This window comes from Rhinocladiella mackenziei (genome assembly GCF_000835555.1).
Source record: "Rhinocladiella mackenziei CBS 650.93 unplaced genomic scaffold supercont1.2, whole genome shotgun sequence".
Lineage (NCBI taxonomy): Eukaryota > Fungi > Ascomycota > Eurotiomycetes > Chaetothyriales > Herpotrichiellaceae > Rhinocladiella > Rhinocladiella mackenziei.
In genome coordinates this window covers 4,572,656-4,592,668 of record NW_013550603.1, presented here as the reverse complement: position 1 = coordinate 4,592,668, position 20,013 = coordinate 4,572,656, and the positions used below count along the sequence as shown (strand labels likewise).

General features: G+C 51.4%; 8 protein-coding genes across 8 annotated transcripts; 2 read left to right on the top strand and 6 right to left on the bottom strand.

Moving 5' to 3' along the window:
• Nucleotides 1-28: 28 nt before the first annotated feature.
• Z518_03418 (uncharacterized protein) lies at nt 29-2,107 on the top strand (the record flags this gene model as incomplete). Its single annotated transcript, XM_013420443.1, has 1 exon — nt 29-2,107. The coding sequence occupies one exon, from the start codon at nt 29-31 to the stop codon at nt 2,105-2,107; it is 2,079 nt and encodes a 692-aa protein (XP_013275897.1).
• Nucleotides 2,108-2,683: 576 nt separating this feature from the next.
• Nucleotides 2,684-5,214, bottom strand: Z518_03417 (AdoMet-dependent rRNA methyltransferase spb1; the record flags this gene model as incomplete). The annotated part of the gene is made up of 2 exons (XM_013420442.1): nt 2,684-5,124; nt 5,178-5,214. 2 exons carry the CDS (start codon nt 5,212-5,214, stop codon nt 2,684-2,686), a joined length of 2,478 nt encoding a protein of 825 aa, XP_013275896.1.
• A 322-nt stretch (nt 5,215-5,536) lies between these two features.
• Z518_03416 (50S ribosomal protein L4) lies at nt 5,537-6,298 on the bottom strand (the record flags this gene model as incomplete). The annotated part of the gene is made up of 1 exon (XM_013420441.1): nt 5,537-6,298. One exon carries the CDS (start codon nt 6,296-6,298, stop codon nt 5,537-5,539), a length of 762 nt encoding a protein of 253 aa, XP_013275895.1.
• Nucleotides 6,299-7,132: 834 nt separating this feature from the next.
• Nucleotides 7,133-8,287, bottom strand: Z518_03415 (uncharacterized protein; the record flags this gene model as incomplete). Its single annotated transcript, XM_013420440.1, has 2 exons — nt 7,133-7,958; nt 7,986-8,287. 2 exons carry the CDS (start codon nt 8,285-8,287, stop codon nt 7,133-7,135), a joined length of 1,128 nt encoding a protein of 375 aa, XP_013275894.1.
• Nucleotides 8,288-11,209: 2,922 nt separating this feature from the next.
• Z518_03414 (uncharacterized protein) lies at nt 11,210-13,583 on the bottom strand (the record flags this gene model as incomplete). The annotated part of the gene is made up of 6 exons (XM_013420439.1): nt 11,210-11,784; nt 11,840-12,203; nt 12,254-12,325; nt 12,381-12,843; nt 12,894-13,133; nt 13,195-13,583. The coding sequence occupies 6 exons, from the start codon at nt 13,581-13,583 to the stop codon at nt 11,210-11,212; spliced, it is 2,103 nt and encodes a 700-aa protein (XP_013275893.1).
• Nucleotides 13,584-14,140: 557 nt separating this feature from the next.
• Nucleotides 14,141-14,467, bottom strand: Z518_03413 (uncharacterized protein; the record flags this gene model as incomplete). Its single annotated transcript, XM_013420438.1, has 1 exon — nt 14,141-14,467. One exon carries the CDS (start codon nt 14,465-14,467, stop codon nt 14,141-14,143), a length of 327 nt encoding a protein of 108 aa, XP_013275892.1.
• A 479-nt stretch (nt 14,468-14,946) lies between these two features.
• Z518_03412 (uncharacterized protein) lies at nt 14,947-17,241 on the top strand (the record flags this gene model as incomplete). Its single annotated transcript, XM_013420437.1, has 1 exon — nt 14,947-17,241. One exon carries the CDS (start codon nt 14,947-14,949, stop codon nt 17,239-17,241), a length of 2,295 nt encoding a protein of 764 aa, XP_013275891.1.
• A 1,533-nt stretch (nt 17,242-18,774) lies between these two features.
• Z518_03411 (uncharacterized protein) lies at nt 18,775-19,682 on the bottom strand (the record flags this gene model as incomplete). The annotated part of the gene is made up of 3 exons (XM_013420436.1): nt 18,775-18,970; nt 19,028-19,260; nt 19,320-19,682. 3 exons carry the CDS (start codon nt 19,680-19,682, stop codon nt 18,775-18,777), a joined length of 792 nt encoding a protein of 263 aa, XP_013275890.1.
• Nucleotides 19,683-20,013: the final 331 nt, after the last annotated feature.

Genomic DNA, 20,013 nt, shown 5'->3' with positions numbered 1-20,013 from the left:
AACCCTTCCCAACACACTCCTTGTCACCATGGGTCCGATCGAGTTGAATAAGCGACGGATCTTCTTCCTGGTCGCCGGTATAGTCGCATTCTACATCGTCTTCCACGTCCTGTCATTTTCCGGTGACAGGTTTCGGGATGCATCTGCTCACATTCCCATCCCGGGCCATTTGACTCCGACCGGTCACAAACAGCCAGTCCCCTCTGATCCGGACGACATGTGGGACCTTGACCCGGAACCCTCTCCTGTTGTCGAGCCCGCTGCGGACCCGACGAATCCTTCTTCTCCGCCCCCGTCACATGCTGTGGAACACTTCGACCTGCACCCCATTGCACGGTTAATGCAGGAGGCTGACGACCAGTGGAGAGTCTATGAGACTGGCATATCCACCACCTTCAGACAGACGGTGGAGAAGTATCGAAGCAAGTATGGCAGACATCCTCCTCCGGGGTTCAAAGAATGGTACAAGTTTGCGCGGAAGAGAAATGTCTTCAACGTCGACGACTTTGAACAAATCATGGACGACCTGCGACCGTTTTGGGCCGTCAATGCTTCGGAGATTCGCATTCGGGCTGCTCACATGTGGGAGAATTCTGATTTTGGAGTTGCTGTCATCCATATCCGCAATCATAAAATTGTCCGAGTCGACAATCCGAGCTGGAGGTCCGAAACCATGGAAGAGATCATCGGCAAGTTTATCCAGTTCCTCCCGGACATGGATATCCCTATGAATCGGCTGGATCAGCCTCGCGTGGTGGTGCCGTGGGAGGATATGCAGGAATTGTTGAAGAAAGAATATGAGACTCGAACCATGCCCCCCGAAGTCATGGACAGCTTTACCCAGGAACCCAAGGACCTTTTGGACATGAGTATTAAGGACAAAGAGGAAGACAATTCAACCCGGCTTGACGATGAATGGTTTTTCGCACCGGGTCAACAGTACATGAAGATTGCTGCCAAAGCATGTCCACCGGACTCTCCGGCGCGGACCGACATAACCACCAAGGAGGCTGACAGGCTCTACAAAGAATCAACAGCGGGAATCGTGACCAATTTCAATCTTTCTTCCGACCTCTGTACTGTGGGCCCCACGATACAGGATCTTCATGGTATGCTTTATTCGGCCAGTAGCATTATTGCCTCTCACAAGCTTGTTCCGATCTTTGGCGAATGCAAGGTTAATGTCAACAATGACATTCTCTTCCCGGCCAACATGTACTATCGACATGATGAACGGTATGACTACAATGGTGAAGAAGATGTCGATTGGCGCGACAAGCAAGATTCCATTCTGTGGCGTGGTGTCACTTCCGGCGGCGTTCAGACGGAGGATAATTGGCCCACCATGCACCGACAAAGGCTTGTTCGACTTTTCAACGGCACATACACCGGGCAGTCAGGGACCGAGGTCAAGGTCCTCACGGAAAAGAGAGAAGAGCCGGCGAACGCGAATATCACGTATGAGCTTTACGATCGATTTCAGCCCTCTCAATTTGCCGACCGTCACAGCGATGTCGGTTTCGTCGAATCTTGGGGTTGCGTTCCGAATTGCTCGTTTTACGACACGGTTTTCTCCTGGAAGCCTCAGGTCTCACTTACGTCGCAATTCAAATCGAAATACTTGATTGATGTGGACGGTCATTCCTTTTCAGGCCGATGGCACGCATTCCTACAAAGCAAGAGTCTCGGCTTGAAGGCGACCATCTTCCGAGAGTGGCACGACAGTCGACTTTTGGCCTGGCGACACTTTGTTCCTGTCGACAACCGATATGACGACATTTATGCTCTCCTGACCTATTTCATCGGCTATGGCAAACCCGACATGGAGCATGCGATGGAAGGTGACGATTTGAATCCTCGGGTCTATATCGCGCCTCATCGCAAGGAGGCCCAAAAACTAGCCCGACAGGGCCGCGAATGGGCCCACAAGGTCCTCCGGAGAGAGGATATTGAGGTTTACATGTTCCGACTGTTCTTGGAGTATGGACGTATCATTGATGATAACAGAAACTATATCGGCTATTCAGGCGATGGTAGCGAATTAGATAAATTCGATGCGGGTGAAGAGAACGGCAGCAGATGGGGTTTCGGAGGATGGAAAAAGTGAAAGAGATTGATTTTAAAAAAGAGCAATTCAACAAGAAATTACCTTCACATTCGAGCCCAAGTCATCATTGGCGAAAACCAGGCCAGCAAAGGGAAGGAATTGACCCATCAACTATACAACAGCACGAGAATGGCTGTCACACCGGAACAGAGACCCGCTGGTCCTGTTCGAGGACTATTCGAGGCAGATCCCGGGTTGGAGGGCTTGTCCTTAAGCCGACACCAAATATAACAGACAGAATAGTTCCCGGTCTAGCTGCCATACCGATTTCGAAGAAAAGGGGTAGTGGAGGTTGAGGGGGAAGTGAGGTCAACGCGACAGGAACCCAGGACCAGTCGGTCATGAACCGAGGGGAGAAATCAGCATTCGTAGTAGACTTGCACACAAGCTAAATGCTTCAGAATGGGAAGAGCTTGACAGTAGAAGAGCTTATGACAGAGCCAATCAAGGGAAGCAGAGATGTTCATATCAGGATGATAGTCCCTGTCAACACATCTCTGTACATACTCGTAAACATTCCAGAACGACGCCCGATTCTTTTGTCTTTTCAAAAGCGTGCGGCTCCCGTTTTTCAGTCTATTTTTTGAGTTTCTTCCTCAACCTCTTCTCCGCCCTAACATCCTTCTTCAACCTCGCATCCACAATCTTATACTTCCCTTTCACGCCCCTTGGCCGCCCAGCAATGCCCTTATGTCCACCCCTCGCCACAACAAGCTTGATTTTCTCTTTGGGGCGACCCTTCTTCGCCGCCCGTGCCATCAACTTCGAAATACTCGCCGCTTTATCCTTTTCACTGATGCCTTCATCTTCGACCAAGAGCGCAGATTTTTTCCGAAGTTTCTCCAGACGTTGCGCCGCTTTGAGTTTCTTGCGGCCCTTGGCCTCGCGGACTTTCTTGATAGGTCGGGCGTTGAGAGCCCGGAGCTTCTCTTTGATTGCCGCCGCGGCGGAGGCGGTGATGGGTCGGTGTGGTTTCGAGTGTTGGTTTTCGTCGTCGAGGAACCAGTCGGGGAGGCCGTCGGTGTCGCGGAACGAGTATTTGTTGAAGCCGTCGTCGACGAGGTCGGCAGGTTTGGTGCGTTTGGTCGCGAGGGATTGGGCGAGGGTCATGGCTTCGGCGGTGATGATGTCGATGTCGAGTTGACCATTGGGGAGAAAAGGGTCTTCAGGACGTGAGGGCTGGGTACTTGATGTGGGCGAGGTATCTGGTTCCGAGCCCGAGTCTGAGTCTTCTGGGACAGGAGCCTTTTGTGATTTCTTCCGTGCCGATTTGCAGGGTTTGGTTTGTTTCTGGTTCGCTTGCGATTTCGCGGATACCGGTTTCGTTTGGTCGGATGATTCGTCGTCCAGCTCTATGGCACTGTCTTTCTCGTCATTGTCGTCTTCAATACCAAGATCTTGGAATATATCTTGATCGAAGAACATGGCTGCCTTCGTGGACAGTCCTTCGCTTTGGGGAATCTGTTGCATGCGGTCATCGTCTTCGAAATCTGTCTCCGCATCCGAGGTAACGTCGCCAGCTTTGTCATTATCGTCTGACAAACCGCCCCATTCGTCTGTTTCTTTTTCTTTCCTCGCTCTTTTCGCTCGTGTTTTAGCGTCTGCTTCTTCTCGTCTCTGTCGGTACAGCTCATACATGGAATCGAGTTGCCGCTCGAGTCTGTCTCCATCGTCGTCTGAATCTTCTTCTTCTGGTTCGTCTTGGGATTCTTCGGATTCGACATCTTCGACATCTTCCATTCGACCTTTAGCAATCTCGGCAGGATCTTGTGCTGTATTGGCCGACGCGATATGGAACATGGAACCTTCGCCGGCGGGTCCTTGCTGTTCCAGTCCAATATCATAAGGAGCCGTCATGTGCATCTGCATCCTTACTATCTCTTTCCGTTTCCTCTCGTTTTCCTTTCGTCGCTCTTTCCTCTTCTCCTTTGTGTGCTGGTCCTTGAGCCGCTGTAATTCTTCCTGGATTCTGAGCTCGTCATCCATTGGTTCAACTTCCGCCACTTCGTCGGCTTCCTTTGCATTTTCTGCCTCTTGCTGCTTTTTTACTTTACTGGACATACCAAATTTATCTCGTACTTTTAATCGCCAACGGAGTAACGTTCTGAATTCTTTCCTTCCCAGAACTTTCAGATCAGCGCAGCAATCTCGAATTTCTTGCGTCGTCTCCGGTAGCCGATCCAGGGTTGCCAGTGCAAGATCACCATTGGAAGATTGTTCAAAGCTCAGTTTATTGACTGAACCCAGAATGGCGATCGGGTCGGTCGTATGGATGAACTCGCTGACCGACACTTCTTTGTGCTGAGTCCAGTCTCCTTCTTCATAACCTTCTCTCTTTCTTTTCTTCTTTTCCGGATTGAAAACCTTCGCTTCGTTATTCGGCGTCGGCTCCTGCAACTCGGCAAAAACATGCTTCGGGTCCAGAAATTTCGGGTCCAGTCTTTTGGGGGCCTTGAATCCTCTGCAGACGACAAAAATCTCAGCAGAGACATTTCTCGAAGAGGGAGGTTTGGTGGCCTCCACTGATACAAATAACTGCTTGAATACCCAGAGCAGCGCATTGTAGTCTTTGGATCTAAATACTTTTGTAACAAATGTCCCTCCTTCTTTCAAGAATTCCGTCGCCAATTTCATTGACTGCAAAACCAGTTCGGCCTGTGAGAATGCGTCCTGCACCCATGCGACCCCCACATTGGGGGCGCCGTCGTGTAAAACAGTATCGGCCTTCAAATGTTTGATATGTTGCCGAATGGTCGCTCGACACTTATCGGTGGTGATATCGCTCTGGAAGGAAATGACTCGAGGAATGGGTTTTATGGGAGCTAAATCGACACCGATGATTAGACTTGATGCGGGCATGCTCTCAGCTGCAACTTGGCACCACGAGCCGGGCGCGGCGCAGAGATCCAGGAGCACTCTGCTCTTTTCCAGGAAGCCATATTTCTTGTTTAATTGGATTAACTTGAAAGCTGCTCGAGCTCGATATCCCTTCTCTTTGGCGAGCCTATACCATTTATCTGTCGCAGGTGAATAAATGTGTGGGATGAAATGGTGGCAGGGGAGTTCGTACCAAGTCTTCCCTTGCCGTGCTTCTTTTGGATCGCCATGACGGCAGAGAAGCCAAAAGAAGTCAGACGGCACCTTTGACGGTGGGAAGGTTCTTAATGTTTCGGAACTGGGCTTTGATCTGCACGAATACACTGTAATGTCCACGAACTTGATCGAAGGGGCAGACAAAAATTCGCACCGAGATTTTGAGAATTTCGGCCGAAGTTTGCTCAGCCTTCTACGGGGAAGCATCCGCGTCATCCTGCAAATTGAAATTTTTTTTTTTTTTTTTTAATGAGTGCACAGTTGGCCTGCCAGCTCAAATACTCTGATGAAGATGGTTGAATGTACAATGTAGAATCAGAACTAGTATTGGTACATCTATAAGTACTTCATAACCGGACCCGGCTCATCGAGATGTTTTGTCAACAAATTCAGGAGCGCCGATTGTTCAATGACCACCCGTCCCGTCTCGAGGAGATCTTTCACATCAACATCTTTAATGTCTTTGAGAGATCCGTGTTCGCCAATTTCGCGCATTTCCTTGAAGATCTCTGGATCCCCTGCTTCCAAAGTGCTGGTGACAAGCAGACTTCTGCCATTCCCTTTACCCCAACGATTCGCTTCGAACACATTGTTCAGGAATCTTGCGCCCGTGTTTTCCGGTAATCGAATCTTGTTGTCGAGAATGATTAATTCCCCTTTTCTGTACCGGTAGCTCAAGGCGATCTTGAACGCTTGAGCATAGACCTTCCTCTGCAGCTCGGTAGAGAAGTCTCTGGGTTTTGGTCCAAAGGCGACACCTCCCCCTCTTCTAATAGGTGACTTCTTATCGCGTACACGAGCCCTGCCGGTGCCTTTCTGTTGGTATAACTTGCGGTTGCTGCCATGGACTTCGAACCGCCATTTGGTGCTGGCAGTACCTTGTCTCGTTGCGTCCGCTTCGTAGATGACTGCGCGGTGAAGGATGTCCCGTCGCATGGGGGCGTCAAGGCACCAAGATTTAAACAATGCATATCGTGAAGGTTCCAGCTGAGGCCAGGCATACAGTGTGGTCAGAACCGGGGAGTCGAGGGTGTAGAAGGTAGGTGCATGTTGAGGCGTTGATGAAGCGGATCCTGGGTCTTGGGCGATTTCAGGCATTGAGAGTTGGGTGTGAGCGGCAAATTGACGAGATAATCGCGGTGCGAAGCATTGCTGTCACAGGTCAATGAAAAGACCCCGAAAGTTAGGTGTTTTGAGGAAAGCGTACTGTCAATGGGTCGATAACATTCACACGTTTGAAACTTCTCGCAAGTCCAAGAAGACTTTGAGATGCGGACTTGTGCGTCATCACTTTGCGCCTCAGGCTTTGAACTGAAGGGTAGGAGGATTGATGGATTGTCCTTCTACAGAGCCCTTCGGAGCTGGCGTTGATTGAGAGAGACAATGCTTGGAGGAGTTAACCTATATTGGAACCAGGCCTCGCTGCGCTCGAGATTGCCAAGCCTTTTTCATCACGTGATTGAGCCGACCACACTGGTCTTGGCAATTCTTGGCGGCGCACGCGTGCGGCCCCATAACGATTCATGTAATTGGCCAACCCTCCGGTGGTCCGGAAAATCTATAATCCGACAACTACCAAATCCTTTGCTCTGATTGGCTGGCCCCATCGGATCCAATCCATGGGCCACCCAGGAGTGGGTAGAATGCCTTGATCGGATCCAGTCTATGGATCACGTGTGGACGACGTTGACCACTATGTTCTGCGCCCGTACGATATTCCCCATCGGATCCAGTCCATGGACCATGAGTAGACGACGGTATACTTTAATTAGGAAAGCCGACAACGATATCGGCGATGAGAATAGAGCCCATCTATATAGCTAGCGATTTCGACCCCAAGTCATAATAACTGTTTTGTTCTAAAAGTTTAAGTCCCGTTCTTGAGATCTAACTGTATGTACACTTGCAAAGCGCTCAAAATCAAACGGCGCCTCAAATAACAGCCCATCTAATGTCTTCACGCATGACACGGCTACATACGAAAGGCCTAGGCAATGCTCTCTTTGGGTCCTGCCACTGCATGTCCGCCGCGCTCAAAGTCACGAAAACAGGCGACGTGCCGGGCGAGGGAAAGCGGGCCTGGGCCTGTAAGTGGTTGCTCTTATTCCCCCAAAACGGGCGTGTCCCCGTCAGATCGGAACCTTGGCGCACAATCTGAGGGAGGAGGGCATCGTCGGCCGGCGGGGCTTCCGTCAGCTCTTCCCGGCTGAGATCCTTGAGACCGGACGCCTTCGACACGTAGAAGCGGGCCACCCCGTTGGCCTTCCGACGCATTAGGGGTTGAAGACGAAAAACCGCTAGCGCGGGTGCCGGCCGAACCTCTCGTCGTGAAGGCACGTCAGATGCCGCGTGTAATCGTTTAAATCCACCTTCCGCATCCGGGGGTGTTGAATTCAGCCTGACCCGTCGGATACAATGTCGGGAAGGCCATGGCAAAGATCCGATCTTGGCCCGACGCTTCGTCGATGGGGGTCTGTCGAATCGAGGGTGCGGGAAGGCTGGGAGGGGGGAATTCCGGCTGGCAATCTCTCGTACGACGAGATCCGCCTCGGTCGCGGCGACATTGAGATTGGGGACCATCGATTGAGAATTCGGCGGGGGCAGCTCGGTGGGAACCGGTTGTTCGGGCGCGGGGGGTTCCTCCCCACTCGCCTCATCGATCAGAGCCAGAAACGATGAGGATATATCGCCATCGATCGGTAGGGGCGTCGATCCGGTCCGGGGAAATAGTGATATACCGGTAATCCGGGTGGTGCGCCTGGAGAAACCGCAGCCAGGTCATGACATGTCCCTTCCGAGCCCGAAAATCCGACCGGAACTGGCGTCGATACTGGAGATCATGTCCGACGACGCGATCTGAGGGCCGTAGCACCAGCACATCAAGTTCCGCATGCAGATTACATCGACCGTCTTCATCGTGTTTTGTATGAAACTGACACAGTGTCCCGAGTAGTGGTACTGGTGGCCACGGTAGCGATAGACCATCATTTGCACGTGCGACCGGGCGACAATCATCTCCTCGACTTGAGTCAGCGCGGGCAGATGGGCCGGCAGCTCTCCCGGATCCATCTCGTTCTCGGCGGACATGAGGAAGGGAGTCTGGTTGGCCTTGTCCCGTAAGAAACAGGCGTGGCAGACCCCCTCCTTTAAATCCATCGAGAACCATCGTCCCTTACACGGCCGTGTGAAAACTCTGGACCGACGCCCATTGTTCGGGTGGGAGAAAGCCCGAGGCTGGTGGTTCGGGTCAAGGTCGTTCGAGACGCGTTGGACCGAGGGGAGGGAGGATCGAAGGTAGATGAGATTCGAGAAGAGGAGGCAGGATCGATGTCGATGGTCCTGGACGTGTAGGAGTTTCTGTGAGCCGTCTCTTGGCCGGGATAGGATGTGACGGCTGTCGAGCCCTCCTCTTTCTGAGTTTGTCACGGCCGGACATACAGGTCGAAAAGACTTTGCTCTCGGGGCGGGGCGGCGGCGGCATCTTTGAGAAAGAAGGAGAGTGGGCGCCTTTGAAGACAGGCCGAGCAGTATATCGCATCTTCGTCGGGCATGACAGGAGGGAAGGGGCGTCCTCGAGTTGAGGAAAGGTAGGGACACGACACGCTTCGCGTGCCAGGGATCGCGCGATCAGGTGATGGCGAGATTATGCACACCAGTTGCAACACCCTCCCAGAACGCCACAAACACTGCATAAAAGACTCGTATTTTTGCATGATCGTGTGCAGAAATGCTCAGCTAGTAGGCAAACGTCTTTTCAACTTTCAAATCGTTCATATACGCTTGCGAAATGGTGGTAAAATAAGCGCCATTCTGGAGTAGTGGTCCGCCCTTTTGAAAATGGTACGTCGTACCATTTAGCGTACGAAACGCAACTTTTTCCCACTACTCTTTTACCTTACAACGACGTAGAAAAACTCGAACCTTTTTGGTTGATCCAATTTTAAATGCTACATAGCAGCGATGTTAAGAGTTTCAGTGTTGTCGGGTCACTTCGAGCGAACCAGAGACGGTCAAGTCACGTGAACAAAATTGATCCCTAGGGCTCCGCTAAAGCAGCGTCTTCATTCTCACGTGAGCACTTGGCTGGCACGCCAAGTCTCACAGCCTCGAGAGAGTCACTTTTATATTCGCTTTTACCTATTGCATTCTCTACTGAAGGGCTACTTAAGCGTTCATTGTTGGCCAGAATAGGCAATGCTGGCTTGGCATTATCAAACTGTAGTGACACCCCAGGCAACTTGCGCCCTCAACACTTTCCACCTACTTATGTTAACATTCAGCAGTGTGCTTTGAGATAGATCAATCAATCAATCCTCTCTCCCATACAGTTCATCATTCATAATCTCTCCTACCTCAGTGCACCCACCTCTCGCCTCAGTACACGCCTGATTCATCAACAACTTTCCCTGTCTAATTTTTCTACCTACTCCTTCAACATTGCGCCTTCCGGCCTTCGAACCTCAACATGAATACAATTTGCGGACCCAGCGATGGGGCACCTACATATGCACCCATGTCAAGGTCATCCTCAAGCTCAACTACATCAAAAGAGACTACGGCAGTGGAGAGTTCACCACCGAAGATATCGCCCTTAGAGGGAGTAGAAGACGCTCGTATCTATTCGTACAAAGGGATCCGAGATCTAAAGGAACGTGTCAAATCGCAGTCTGCTGCGTTGATGGACGATCACACGAATCAGCAGTACCTTGTTTTCAGGGGTGTCACAAAAGGCCAACTTGAAAAGATTGACCATCAGCACGCCAGCATAGGGAAGCATACTCGGATGAGCCATTACGCGGATAACAATCTGTTAGTTATCAAGCTGATGCCCTCAAAGGTACATGAAGTTGGGCACCTCACACTAGCCATGAGACTTCGTGACGAACTTATCATCACAATGGGCCTCCCACGAGAGTGCTTATATCCTATTGGCGGGACAACGTACAAACTCCCTAATTCCTCTAAAGAGGGTGACATGGGATTCTGCCCCCTCCCGACCCGAGGAAAGGAATCTGACTGGCCAACAATTGTTTTTGAGTCTGGACTCTCTGAAAACGTTACTCGTCTGAGACATGACGCAGCATGGTGGATTGTCAACTCTGGAGATGTCAAGATTGCCATCATCATCTCAATAAAACTAGCACAGAAGACGATAACGGTCGAAAAGTGGTGTGCTTCTCCGCCTCCTGCATACAGACCAGCTACAACAGGCCACCCAAATCCCAACGCTTCAATTCCGACAAAAGCCCAAGAGCTTACTATCACCCAAAATCCCACTCCACAACTAGGTCCTACTGCTCAGTCAAATATCATCGGTCAGCCAATTGTCACCGCTCAGCCAGGCACTGTCTCAGCCTATGACGTTGCTGGAGCGCCACTGATTCTCGAATTTGACAAAATCTTCCTCCGAGCCGCTGTACCGCCAGAAGGCGACGTCGTCTTTAATGTCGCAGATCTTGCGGCCTGGGCAGATTTCTTCTGGGCGGGCCTCAAGTAGAGAGATGGCAAGGGTGATAGCAGGATCGGGGGGACACATTATGGGACTGGCAACGGCTAATGGTGGGTCGGGCTATGTGCTGCGCTGTTGTACAGCATACAGGACAAGGGAAGTGTCATCACTTTCCCAGGGCTTGTTCGGGGCAACGGAAATACCATCATGTGAGGATGATGGGGAGGTCGACGTCGACGATGGGAGAGCGGTTCTTATAGCGACATCAAAAGCGGCGGGCGGCCAAGAACGGGCAGGCTGCCTAAACCAGAGGCAGATTTCCCGGCAACGACATTACAACTCAAATCTGCTCCTTCAAACAAAGATGCCGTTATACTGGTATGTACTTTTGATCGTTGAATTACTATCTACCATTACAGCTGAGAAGCTCCTGCGACATTGCAGGCCTGCTCGAGCTATTTTGTTCGCTATGCTGTCCTGTCCGCGTTTTGTGCATATATTTACCAAGGTCCACAGATAAAACGCCAACCCCCCGACGCCGGACCGAGAGTGTCGTATATTCAAAGCAGTAATGTAGAAGAGATGTACACCATGATCGCGAACAAGAGTGTCTCGGGATGCAGCAACGAGGTGCCGTTGGCATCATTCGAGTCGCTACTCGATGTAGGACTTGAACCAGTACTTGAAGCACTGGTCAAAGTACTACTTGAGCTCGTCTTCGAGCCGCTGTTCGAGCTTGTGTTGTTCTTCGAGTTGGAGTGAGAGGTTTTCACAATTGGGGCATTATGAAAAGCGCGGATCAGGGTGCTCGCCTGTTCAGCCAACCCATATGTTGGGCCCATCAGATGCGCGGAGAAAGAGATAGGCGGTACGCTGGCGTCGGCGACACGGACATTGGCTAGACCGTATACGCGGAGGTTGGCGTCGACCACGCCACCTTGTTCAAGAGGGAGCATGGCACATGTCGACGATGGATGAAACTCGGTGAAACTGTTGCCGCGAATGTAGTCCTCCCAGTCCTCGTCAGACTGGACGTCGGAACCAGGCAGCGTCTCTTCCGACATGCTGCTTTTCAACGGGTCCGCCTCACCTATGCGACGCGCCAATTTGATCCCCTCGCGCAAAATCTGGATATCTATGGGTATGTCAGCCTTCATAGGCAATCTGTTGGCAGCGAACACGCAACGTACCAGCGGGGTGTGTCAGGTAATTGGGGTTGATAACCGGGTAGTCCAAGGGGTTCGACGAGGTGATGTAGATCTGACCGTGGCTGAACGGATGCTGGAGAGCGGCTCCGATGCGAATGGCGCCATCAATGTCGTTACCTATTAAGAGTTCGACCAAGCCAATGGGACTGGCAACGATGTCGTTCGCGGTTGTGCTGTAGATTGCCTTGTAGCCAGCTATGACATCCGTGTCGCCCGTAGTGGGGACGAAATTATTGATCTGGTCCATGATCTGGCTCTGGAGGTCGCCAGCTCCGGCACCGAAGAGAACGGTGGCGTTCGCGTATGCTACGGCAGAGTTGACATACGAGAGGAAGACTGGATCGTTCTACAGGAGTCAGCACGGAATGGAGACTTTACAGACCGGACAGAACACACCTTCTCAGCGCCGTCATCAGCGTATATAGAGCCCGCCGTCGCCTGATCCGTGCTCCACTGCACGGAGACGCTCTAGTTTAACGATAAGTACCGAAGAATCCACATCAGGAAGTCGAATGACACTCACGAGATGATCTTGAAGATGCTGTCCGACACCAGGAAGTTCGGACACGAGCTCAACTCCGGCGGCGGACAGGACGTCCTTGGGACCAACTCCGCTGTAGAGCAGAACAGTAGGGCTGCCGACCGTGCCACCTGCGAGGATGACCTCCTTCTTGACCTTGACGGTCAACTTCTCCTCACCACCGTTGCGTACATACTCGACGGCGTTTGCCGTTAAATTGCCCGCCGGAGAAGAAGCGTTGAAGAGTATGCGAGTGACATGGGCGTTGGCCAGGACGTCGTAGTTCGGCCGCGGCGGGAGAGGATCTAGATATCCCGATTTGCTGTACGATCGCGTCCAGTTGGCCGGGTTGATGGCGGAGGTCGCAACATATGCCCCCCAGTTCTCGCCGCCATACGTGTCTCGGGAGTCGGCAACGCCACAATTTTCCGCCGCCGTCGACCATTGACCAACATCAGGGAACGTGCTGAAGCATGGTGTCAGCGGGATCAAAAATCAGAGATGTGGCGAACGCACTAGCCGGGATACGAGTAATGAATGGGCCCCTGGGTACCGTGGCTGGCCGCATCCCAAGTGATGTCAGCCTCTTCAGCCATATCGTCAGTGGGGGGATTGAAAGTCTCGCTCTTCTTCATGGCCGCGAAGAAGGAGTCCCACGACCAGTTCTCAGCGCCGTCCATGTCACCAAGCATGTCTTTCCAAGCATTGATCTCGATCTCGCCTGGTCGGTTCAAGTACATTCCATTGATGGCGGAACTGCCTGTGAACGCGCGACGTCAGTGTTCTCCTTTAACCATGACGGATGAAACAATAACACCAACCTCCAAGGACCTTGCCCCGAGGCCAGACCATCTCGGTATTACCCGCACCGGTCTGAGGGCTGGTGGTGAACGCCCAGTTACACTCTGTCGGCCAGAGGGACTCATAGTACGCATATCCTGGAGTGTCTATCCGCTCTCGATAGTCATCTCCCGTGCCGCCGGCCTCGAGGACCAGTACGGTATGGTTGGCATCTTCCGAAAGACGCGCGCCGAGCACAAGGCCAGCGAGACCCCCGCCGACGATGACAAAGTCGTAGGAGTCAGAGATGTCGTCGACGATGTTGCGGGCGCGGAGCAGGTGCGGCTCCGCAGAGTCACGCACTGGGGGAGCAGCGAGCGCGACCCCTACGCCAAAGATCAGAGCGACACTCAGGTCGCGTCGCATCCTGTGGGCTCGCCTGAAGTGTGCGATGCGACAACGAACGTTGGGGTCGAAGGATTCAGAGAACGAATTTGATGTAGGAAAATATTCGGGCGGTGCGTCCATGCCAATAGAAGTATCGACCAAATTTCTCGACGCGTGGCATCGTTCTGAACGTTATCATTGCTGCGAAATTGCCTTTCCCGTTGGGAGAGAGGTCGGGAGAGAGGCCGGTAACGATTAAAAAAAGCGGTGGTGTGCGTGGTGGCAGGTGGCATCAAATATTCAGGGGCCGGAACTTGCTATTGGGTGACCGTAGCGAGACCGCCGCCACAGTGGATCGAGCTGTGGAGCAACAAAATTAATTGTAGCGTATAAGCATACAGAAAGACATTGAGATCTGAGACAAGTCGTTGCGAATTGACAAGCATCCATGCAGAAGCCCCCCGTCTTCGAAACGTGATGGTGGGCCGGGGGGAAACAACTACGGTCCAGTGCGAATCGAGCTCAGCTTCATTTGTCCATTTTTGTCTTCATCACCCTCTTGACCGCCGTGTTCTCCTCCATGCCCGCCTCATGCACTATGCCCCAAACTCGGGAGATCTTTCCGCCTTCGAATCGGTAGAAGGTGTTTTCGTACAGTAGAAGACTTCTTCGCTTGAATCTAGAGGCGTTACGCTAGGTCTCCGAGGCTGGGAATTTGATTCTTGTAGCAACGTTCCCATGGCCTTGTGAGCCTTTCGAGCCTTTTCATTCTCCATAACGAGCATCTCCAGCTCAAAATGCAAGTCAGGGAATGCTGCCTGGCTGTCGGCAAATGTAGGCGCGCGGAGTACGCCTTCTTGGACGAACTCGGAGAGGAAATCGCCAGCATTGATGTGAATAGGTATGAAACAGTGGAGATCCATCTTTCGCTTTTGTGATGCGTATATCGAGGCAAAAAAAGCGCGGGCATACCACGTCGAAAAGAGCGTGGTGAATTGATACCGAAGAACTGATGGACCAGAAATAAGTCGTTTTCATATACCTTGGTCTAGCTATGAATTCGTGAAGGCCTGCAACGAGGCTAGACCATCCAAGATACGAGATTCTGCGTATCCCACGTGATCTGCCGTACTCAAATGTCTTCATCAACGGTGAATCAAAAACTTCATGTGCGCTAAATGTGATTTCCGGCTCCGCTGGAATTCAGATGGAACTGCATTAGACAAAGATTGCGATTACGCACCCCTCCCCAATGGAATTGCAGAGCATGCTGTCAATAGCACTGACTACTCAATCATCTTGACATGTTGATTGACCCCCACACCTGTCCCATTCAACGCTCATACTCCATGCGACGCAGGACAGCATCCTATAAATCTTCACCCCACAATCAACGCTGTCCATGACATCGCCGAGTGATGGAGACCCGCCTCAGCAGCCCGAGTACCTCTCGTCAATACCTGTCCTCGAAGTTCACAAGACCAGATCACCCGCAAGGGATGAATCACCCGAGACTTCTACCACCAGCCTCCCCCTCCGCACCTCCAGCCCTCCTCCCTTAGGTTCGCGGACGAGTACTCTTTCCAGCGTCCTATCTCGCTCCAGCTCTCCCAACGGAAGACTGTCATTGTCGTTTCCGAGATTCGGGAGATCCCAAGTGAACAGCCCATTGGGCAATCCTTCAGAGAGTTATAATGATACACGGTCGCTGATTGTTCGGGCATTTTCACCCACTCTCGCCATCTACGCGGCGCAAGAGGTGGACGAACTTGCCGCCCGCAAAGGAGTCAAGAATGGCTTTACCGGACTAGTTCGTCCATTCGGCAATAAAGTCTCGGGGAAAATGGTGATCCGAGACAGCACCGGTGCGAGTCGAGCTTGGGAGGACTTTGCTGTCCATTTTGCGGATCTTGGCCAACTGGTTCAGGAGGGCACATCACCGCCGTCGGATACAAATCAACTAGAGAAACTAGAAGAGCTGATGGAACAATTTATCGACGAAGGATTCGATGACGGGGATGATCTTCCCGGACGAGGCGAGATCTCTCCTTTTTACAGGCTGTTTCTGACTCGCGTTTTATGCGCCCAATCCATGGCTCCACACGAATCATTTCGTCATCCGGTAGGAGCAGTCATTGCCATCAGCTCTTCTACCAAACAGCCGATCGACACACTCCGAAATCTCTATCAGCAAACGGCTCAGGGATCGAAAGCTTTGCCGGCATACGCCAACCCAGAATACCTCAGATATTATGTTCTCGTTCATGACGAAGATAGAGATGACTTCAGCAAATCATCGGCACTCTTCGACCAGATGAAACGACATTTCGGCCTTCACTGTCATCTTCTCCGATTGAGATCTGCATCATGCACGCCATCGGACGACGACACTGAAGAACTTCCTCCCTGCGAATGGTTATCTCCTTCTGAGCAACTCGCGTTTCTGTATGACACTGCTGATCTCATTGACCTAAACACGTCCCCCTCGCCGTATATCTTCTCCTCCGATGCCGCGGCTTTACGGGCTTTTGTTCGCGAGCTCGTGGCACAGTCCATTATCTATCATATGGAGCAAAGGATTGCGCTTTGGAATGAACAAATTGCCTCCCGCAGGCGAGGTATTTCTGGTCGATTTATGTCCCTCTCCAAGCGGTGGACAGGAATTGCCGGCCCCTCTCGAAGCTCATCCTCAATCACTAGTTTGGGCGGCTCAGGCGCAAGCGGCAACTATGACAGTCTGCAGGGCATGTACCGATATGATGCTCCCGAAAGTCTCCTGCGTAAGCTCGCAGATTACGCCTTCATGCTGCGCGACTATAAGCTGGCCGCTTCGACCTATGAGCTCCTCCGAACAGACTATGCGAACGACAAAGCCTGGAAATATCTCGCAGGTGCGAACGAGATGTGCTGTATCGCTACACTATTGAACCCCTTGACCAGCAGTGGGAGCTCGAAATTCAAAATTGAGAACTTTGATCTGATGCTTGACGTCGCTAGTTATTCGTATCTAACTCGCTGTTCGGATCCCGCCTTGGCACTACGCGCGATACTTCTGGGAGTGGAGCTCCTCAAAGTTCGGGGTCGAGCAGCGAGCGAGTTAGCGGCCAAGTGGGCGATCCGCAGCCTGGAGCTCGGTTTGGTTGGTAGTACCGGCCATGTCCTTGTCAGCGAGCGGATCGCATCCTGTTTTGCAGACCGTATCGGTATTGGACACACCAACTGGGGCATGCGAAGGCGCAAAGCCGCACTCTGGAACATTATGACTGCAGACGAATGGATGAAACTTGGACGGGCAGAGATTGCGGGAGAACGACTGGACGAAGCGCAAGAACTCTACAATGAGACCCAAAAGGCTCAAGCGACCAAGGAGTATCAGGAAATGGCAGAATACCTGGAGCAGTTACGACTGGCGGTTAGAATGAAGTTGGGAGAAGCTCGAAAAAGAGGTTATTCCGGGGCTACTCGCCAGCTTGAACTCGAAGGCGGAATCCCGGGCGAGGGCGATGTTGAAGATGAGACCGTGGAAGAAATGACAACTCTGGACAAAGGCGATCACCGGGTGGACCGGAGAAGTTTGTTGGGGGGTGCAGGAGCTGCGGGAGGACTTGTGAATCCTCTGGAGCCGGTAACGCCTCTGAGTCCTGTTCGGTTGAATCGCCCCAGCCCATTATCAAGAGAGGACGATGATTTTGAATGAAAAACATCGTACGGCGTTGATGACATGATGTGATTGTTCGGATTGAGTGTATGAACATCGCGTGTGTGACTTGGATTTGGATTCATAGAGCACGACCATTACCTAGATAGTAGACTGTATGAAATTTTAATACTACTATGGGGTAAAGTTACTGCATCGACATCGACCTTGGCCGGATCCACAAATCTATTACCTCGCCATGACGCAGTAATCTTTCCCCCGTGGGTATCCAATGGAGTAGTCAATAAGAACTCTAGAATACAGAATTTATAGACTATTCATAGAAGTATCGAGGTATCTCCCAATGGGAGGGCACGATCAAAACAGCGATGTATGGGCTGCAATACTAAGACCAATTAGCCGTAGTGACCAAATGATCACACACACGCAAAAACACTCGCTCGAATGGGCCGACAGCCGAGGATGGCTATATAAACCCAAACAGTTCTCCCGGTTGGATCCCACGCGTGGCAGCACCCACATGCAAGTCCATAAACACGCAATTTGCTGATCAAGAGCCTTTCTCAATATCATCTCAACTCGTCCACCCAACTTTCTGTCGACAGTCTCCATTCTTGTTCTCGGTCTGTAAGTTGTGGCTGATTGACAAGTGGCCAACGGCAACAACGTCGCCGAGGGCCACAGATGCGAGATAACATGCCCCTGCATTTACTCAGACGACGATGTGGAGAATCTCTGCCATCAAATCCGGGGAAGCTCTTACGACGTTCACAACTTTGCAGGGGGAGTTGGCCTTCTCCAACGGGCCCCTACCGACAATTGCGGCCCTCTATCGGGATCAGAAAAGCCTCATATCAATTTTCCTATATCAGTTACTTCACCAGGCCCCGGCTGAGCGCAACGAGAATATCCGCCAAACCTTCCTTGACATGTATACGGGTCAAAAGGGATTTATTGGAATCACTCAGGTCGCCGGATCATGTTTCCCCATCCTGAACGTTAGCACAAGAGCACCACTATCCGGTATCGGAGCAGGAACCAGCTCGAGCGCTGATGACAATATCTATGAGGCTGAACGGTATTGTCGACGATGAACAGGCCAGGAGCTTCCCTTGCGTCGAACAATGAGCAGTAACCCTTTACTTGGAAAAGGGTTATCACCCCTATGCAGGAATAGGGGAAGAATAGGAGTAGAAAAGTGGTCAACCAAGCACGTATATATACTGTCAACCGGCAGGACCAGTTGTCAAAGGGAGAGAGCATTCAATACATCTCAATTTGCACCCCCAGTTTGACATCAAGTGACTGATCAAAGACTAGAGTTCATACGGTGTTCAGTGGATCAGGAGCAGGCGATTGCTCAAACGTAGCATGACACCGGGAAAACAATGAGATACCACCCCGCTGAATCAGTTCTTTCGTGATGATCATTCAAGGAGACATGTCCCCGGTTATCTGTTGACGGCTGCCTACATGGGTAGCTATCGCAAGGTGTTCGCAGTTTCTGGGATCCACGAGTACAGATTATTTCTGCAAGAACAGCATGGATTGGAACTATCTTTGGCTCTCAAGCTATCTCCCTAGTACACCACCGTCAATGACGATACTCTCGCCGGTGATGAAGTCGCTCGCTCGACTAGCAAGGAAGACAATCAATCCTCTCATGTCGTCAGGATATCCCCAGCGCCTCGAGGAAGTTCGTTCCACCACATATTTGTTAAATTCTGGGTCATTATGCAAATGTTTTGACATTGCTGTTTGAATGAATCTAAGGACGGAACCAGTTAGCAATGTGCCGAAATACATCGATCGCAGTTACAATTACCCTGGGCTGATGCAGTTGCATTGGATGCCCCGCGAGGCCCATTCGTTGCTCAACGCTCTCGTCATATTCCGCACGAATGACTTGCTGCTGGCGTAGACTGAAATGTCCTCCTGTGCAATGTATGATGCCATGGAAGCGATATGAATGATTTTCCCTGGCCTCTGAAGCTCCAGAAGCTTTTTACCAAATTCTTGTAAGAGGGTGTATGCCGCCTTGATATTGATGTCGAGGATCTTGTTCTGAATATCAGCTTCCTTTCTGACTTTTCACGATGGCTCAGACCTAGACTGACGTTGTCAATTGTTTCAACAGTGGTATCAACAATCTTAGAGTGGTGCGTTATGCCTGCGCCATTGACCAGGATATCTGGCGTTATACCAGAAGCCCAGATCTGCTGAAATGTTCGCCGAATGGATTCGTGGTTTTTCAAATTGCATTCAAACACCCAGAGCTTCCGACCTGGTTTCTCCATGGCGCTCTTCAATGTACCACCCTGAGGATCATTAGGCAGCTGGATGGAGACAATATCGGCACCGGCTCCTGCGAGTGCCGTGCTCGTGGAGATTCCGATCCCTCCTGTACCGCCAGTAACGATAGCTGTCTTGCCGGTGAGATCAAACAGATCTCTAACCGGTACGCCAGTTAAGGATGACATCTCGCAAGTAGTGATTCAAGCACGACGCTAGGAAAACAAACTACATAATCAGCGACGTTGCACTTCTGACTGTCAAACCTCAAAGACACAACATCGCAACTTATGAGACCCAGACCGACAGCTGCTTCTGCAAGTGGTAGGTGAAAAATGTTCGTTTCGAGGGCAACGATCTTGTCCCAGAGTCTATCTTAGATGCCCATCGTTGTGCAGATTTCAACATCCCAGCCTCGGATAAAGGATTCTGCCGTTCGCCACCTAATTAGGCAAGGTAGAGTGTATGCTGCCTCTTCATTCCTTAGTCTCCACTATCACGCATTTGCAAAGAGTATTA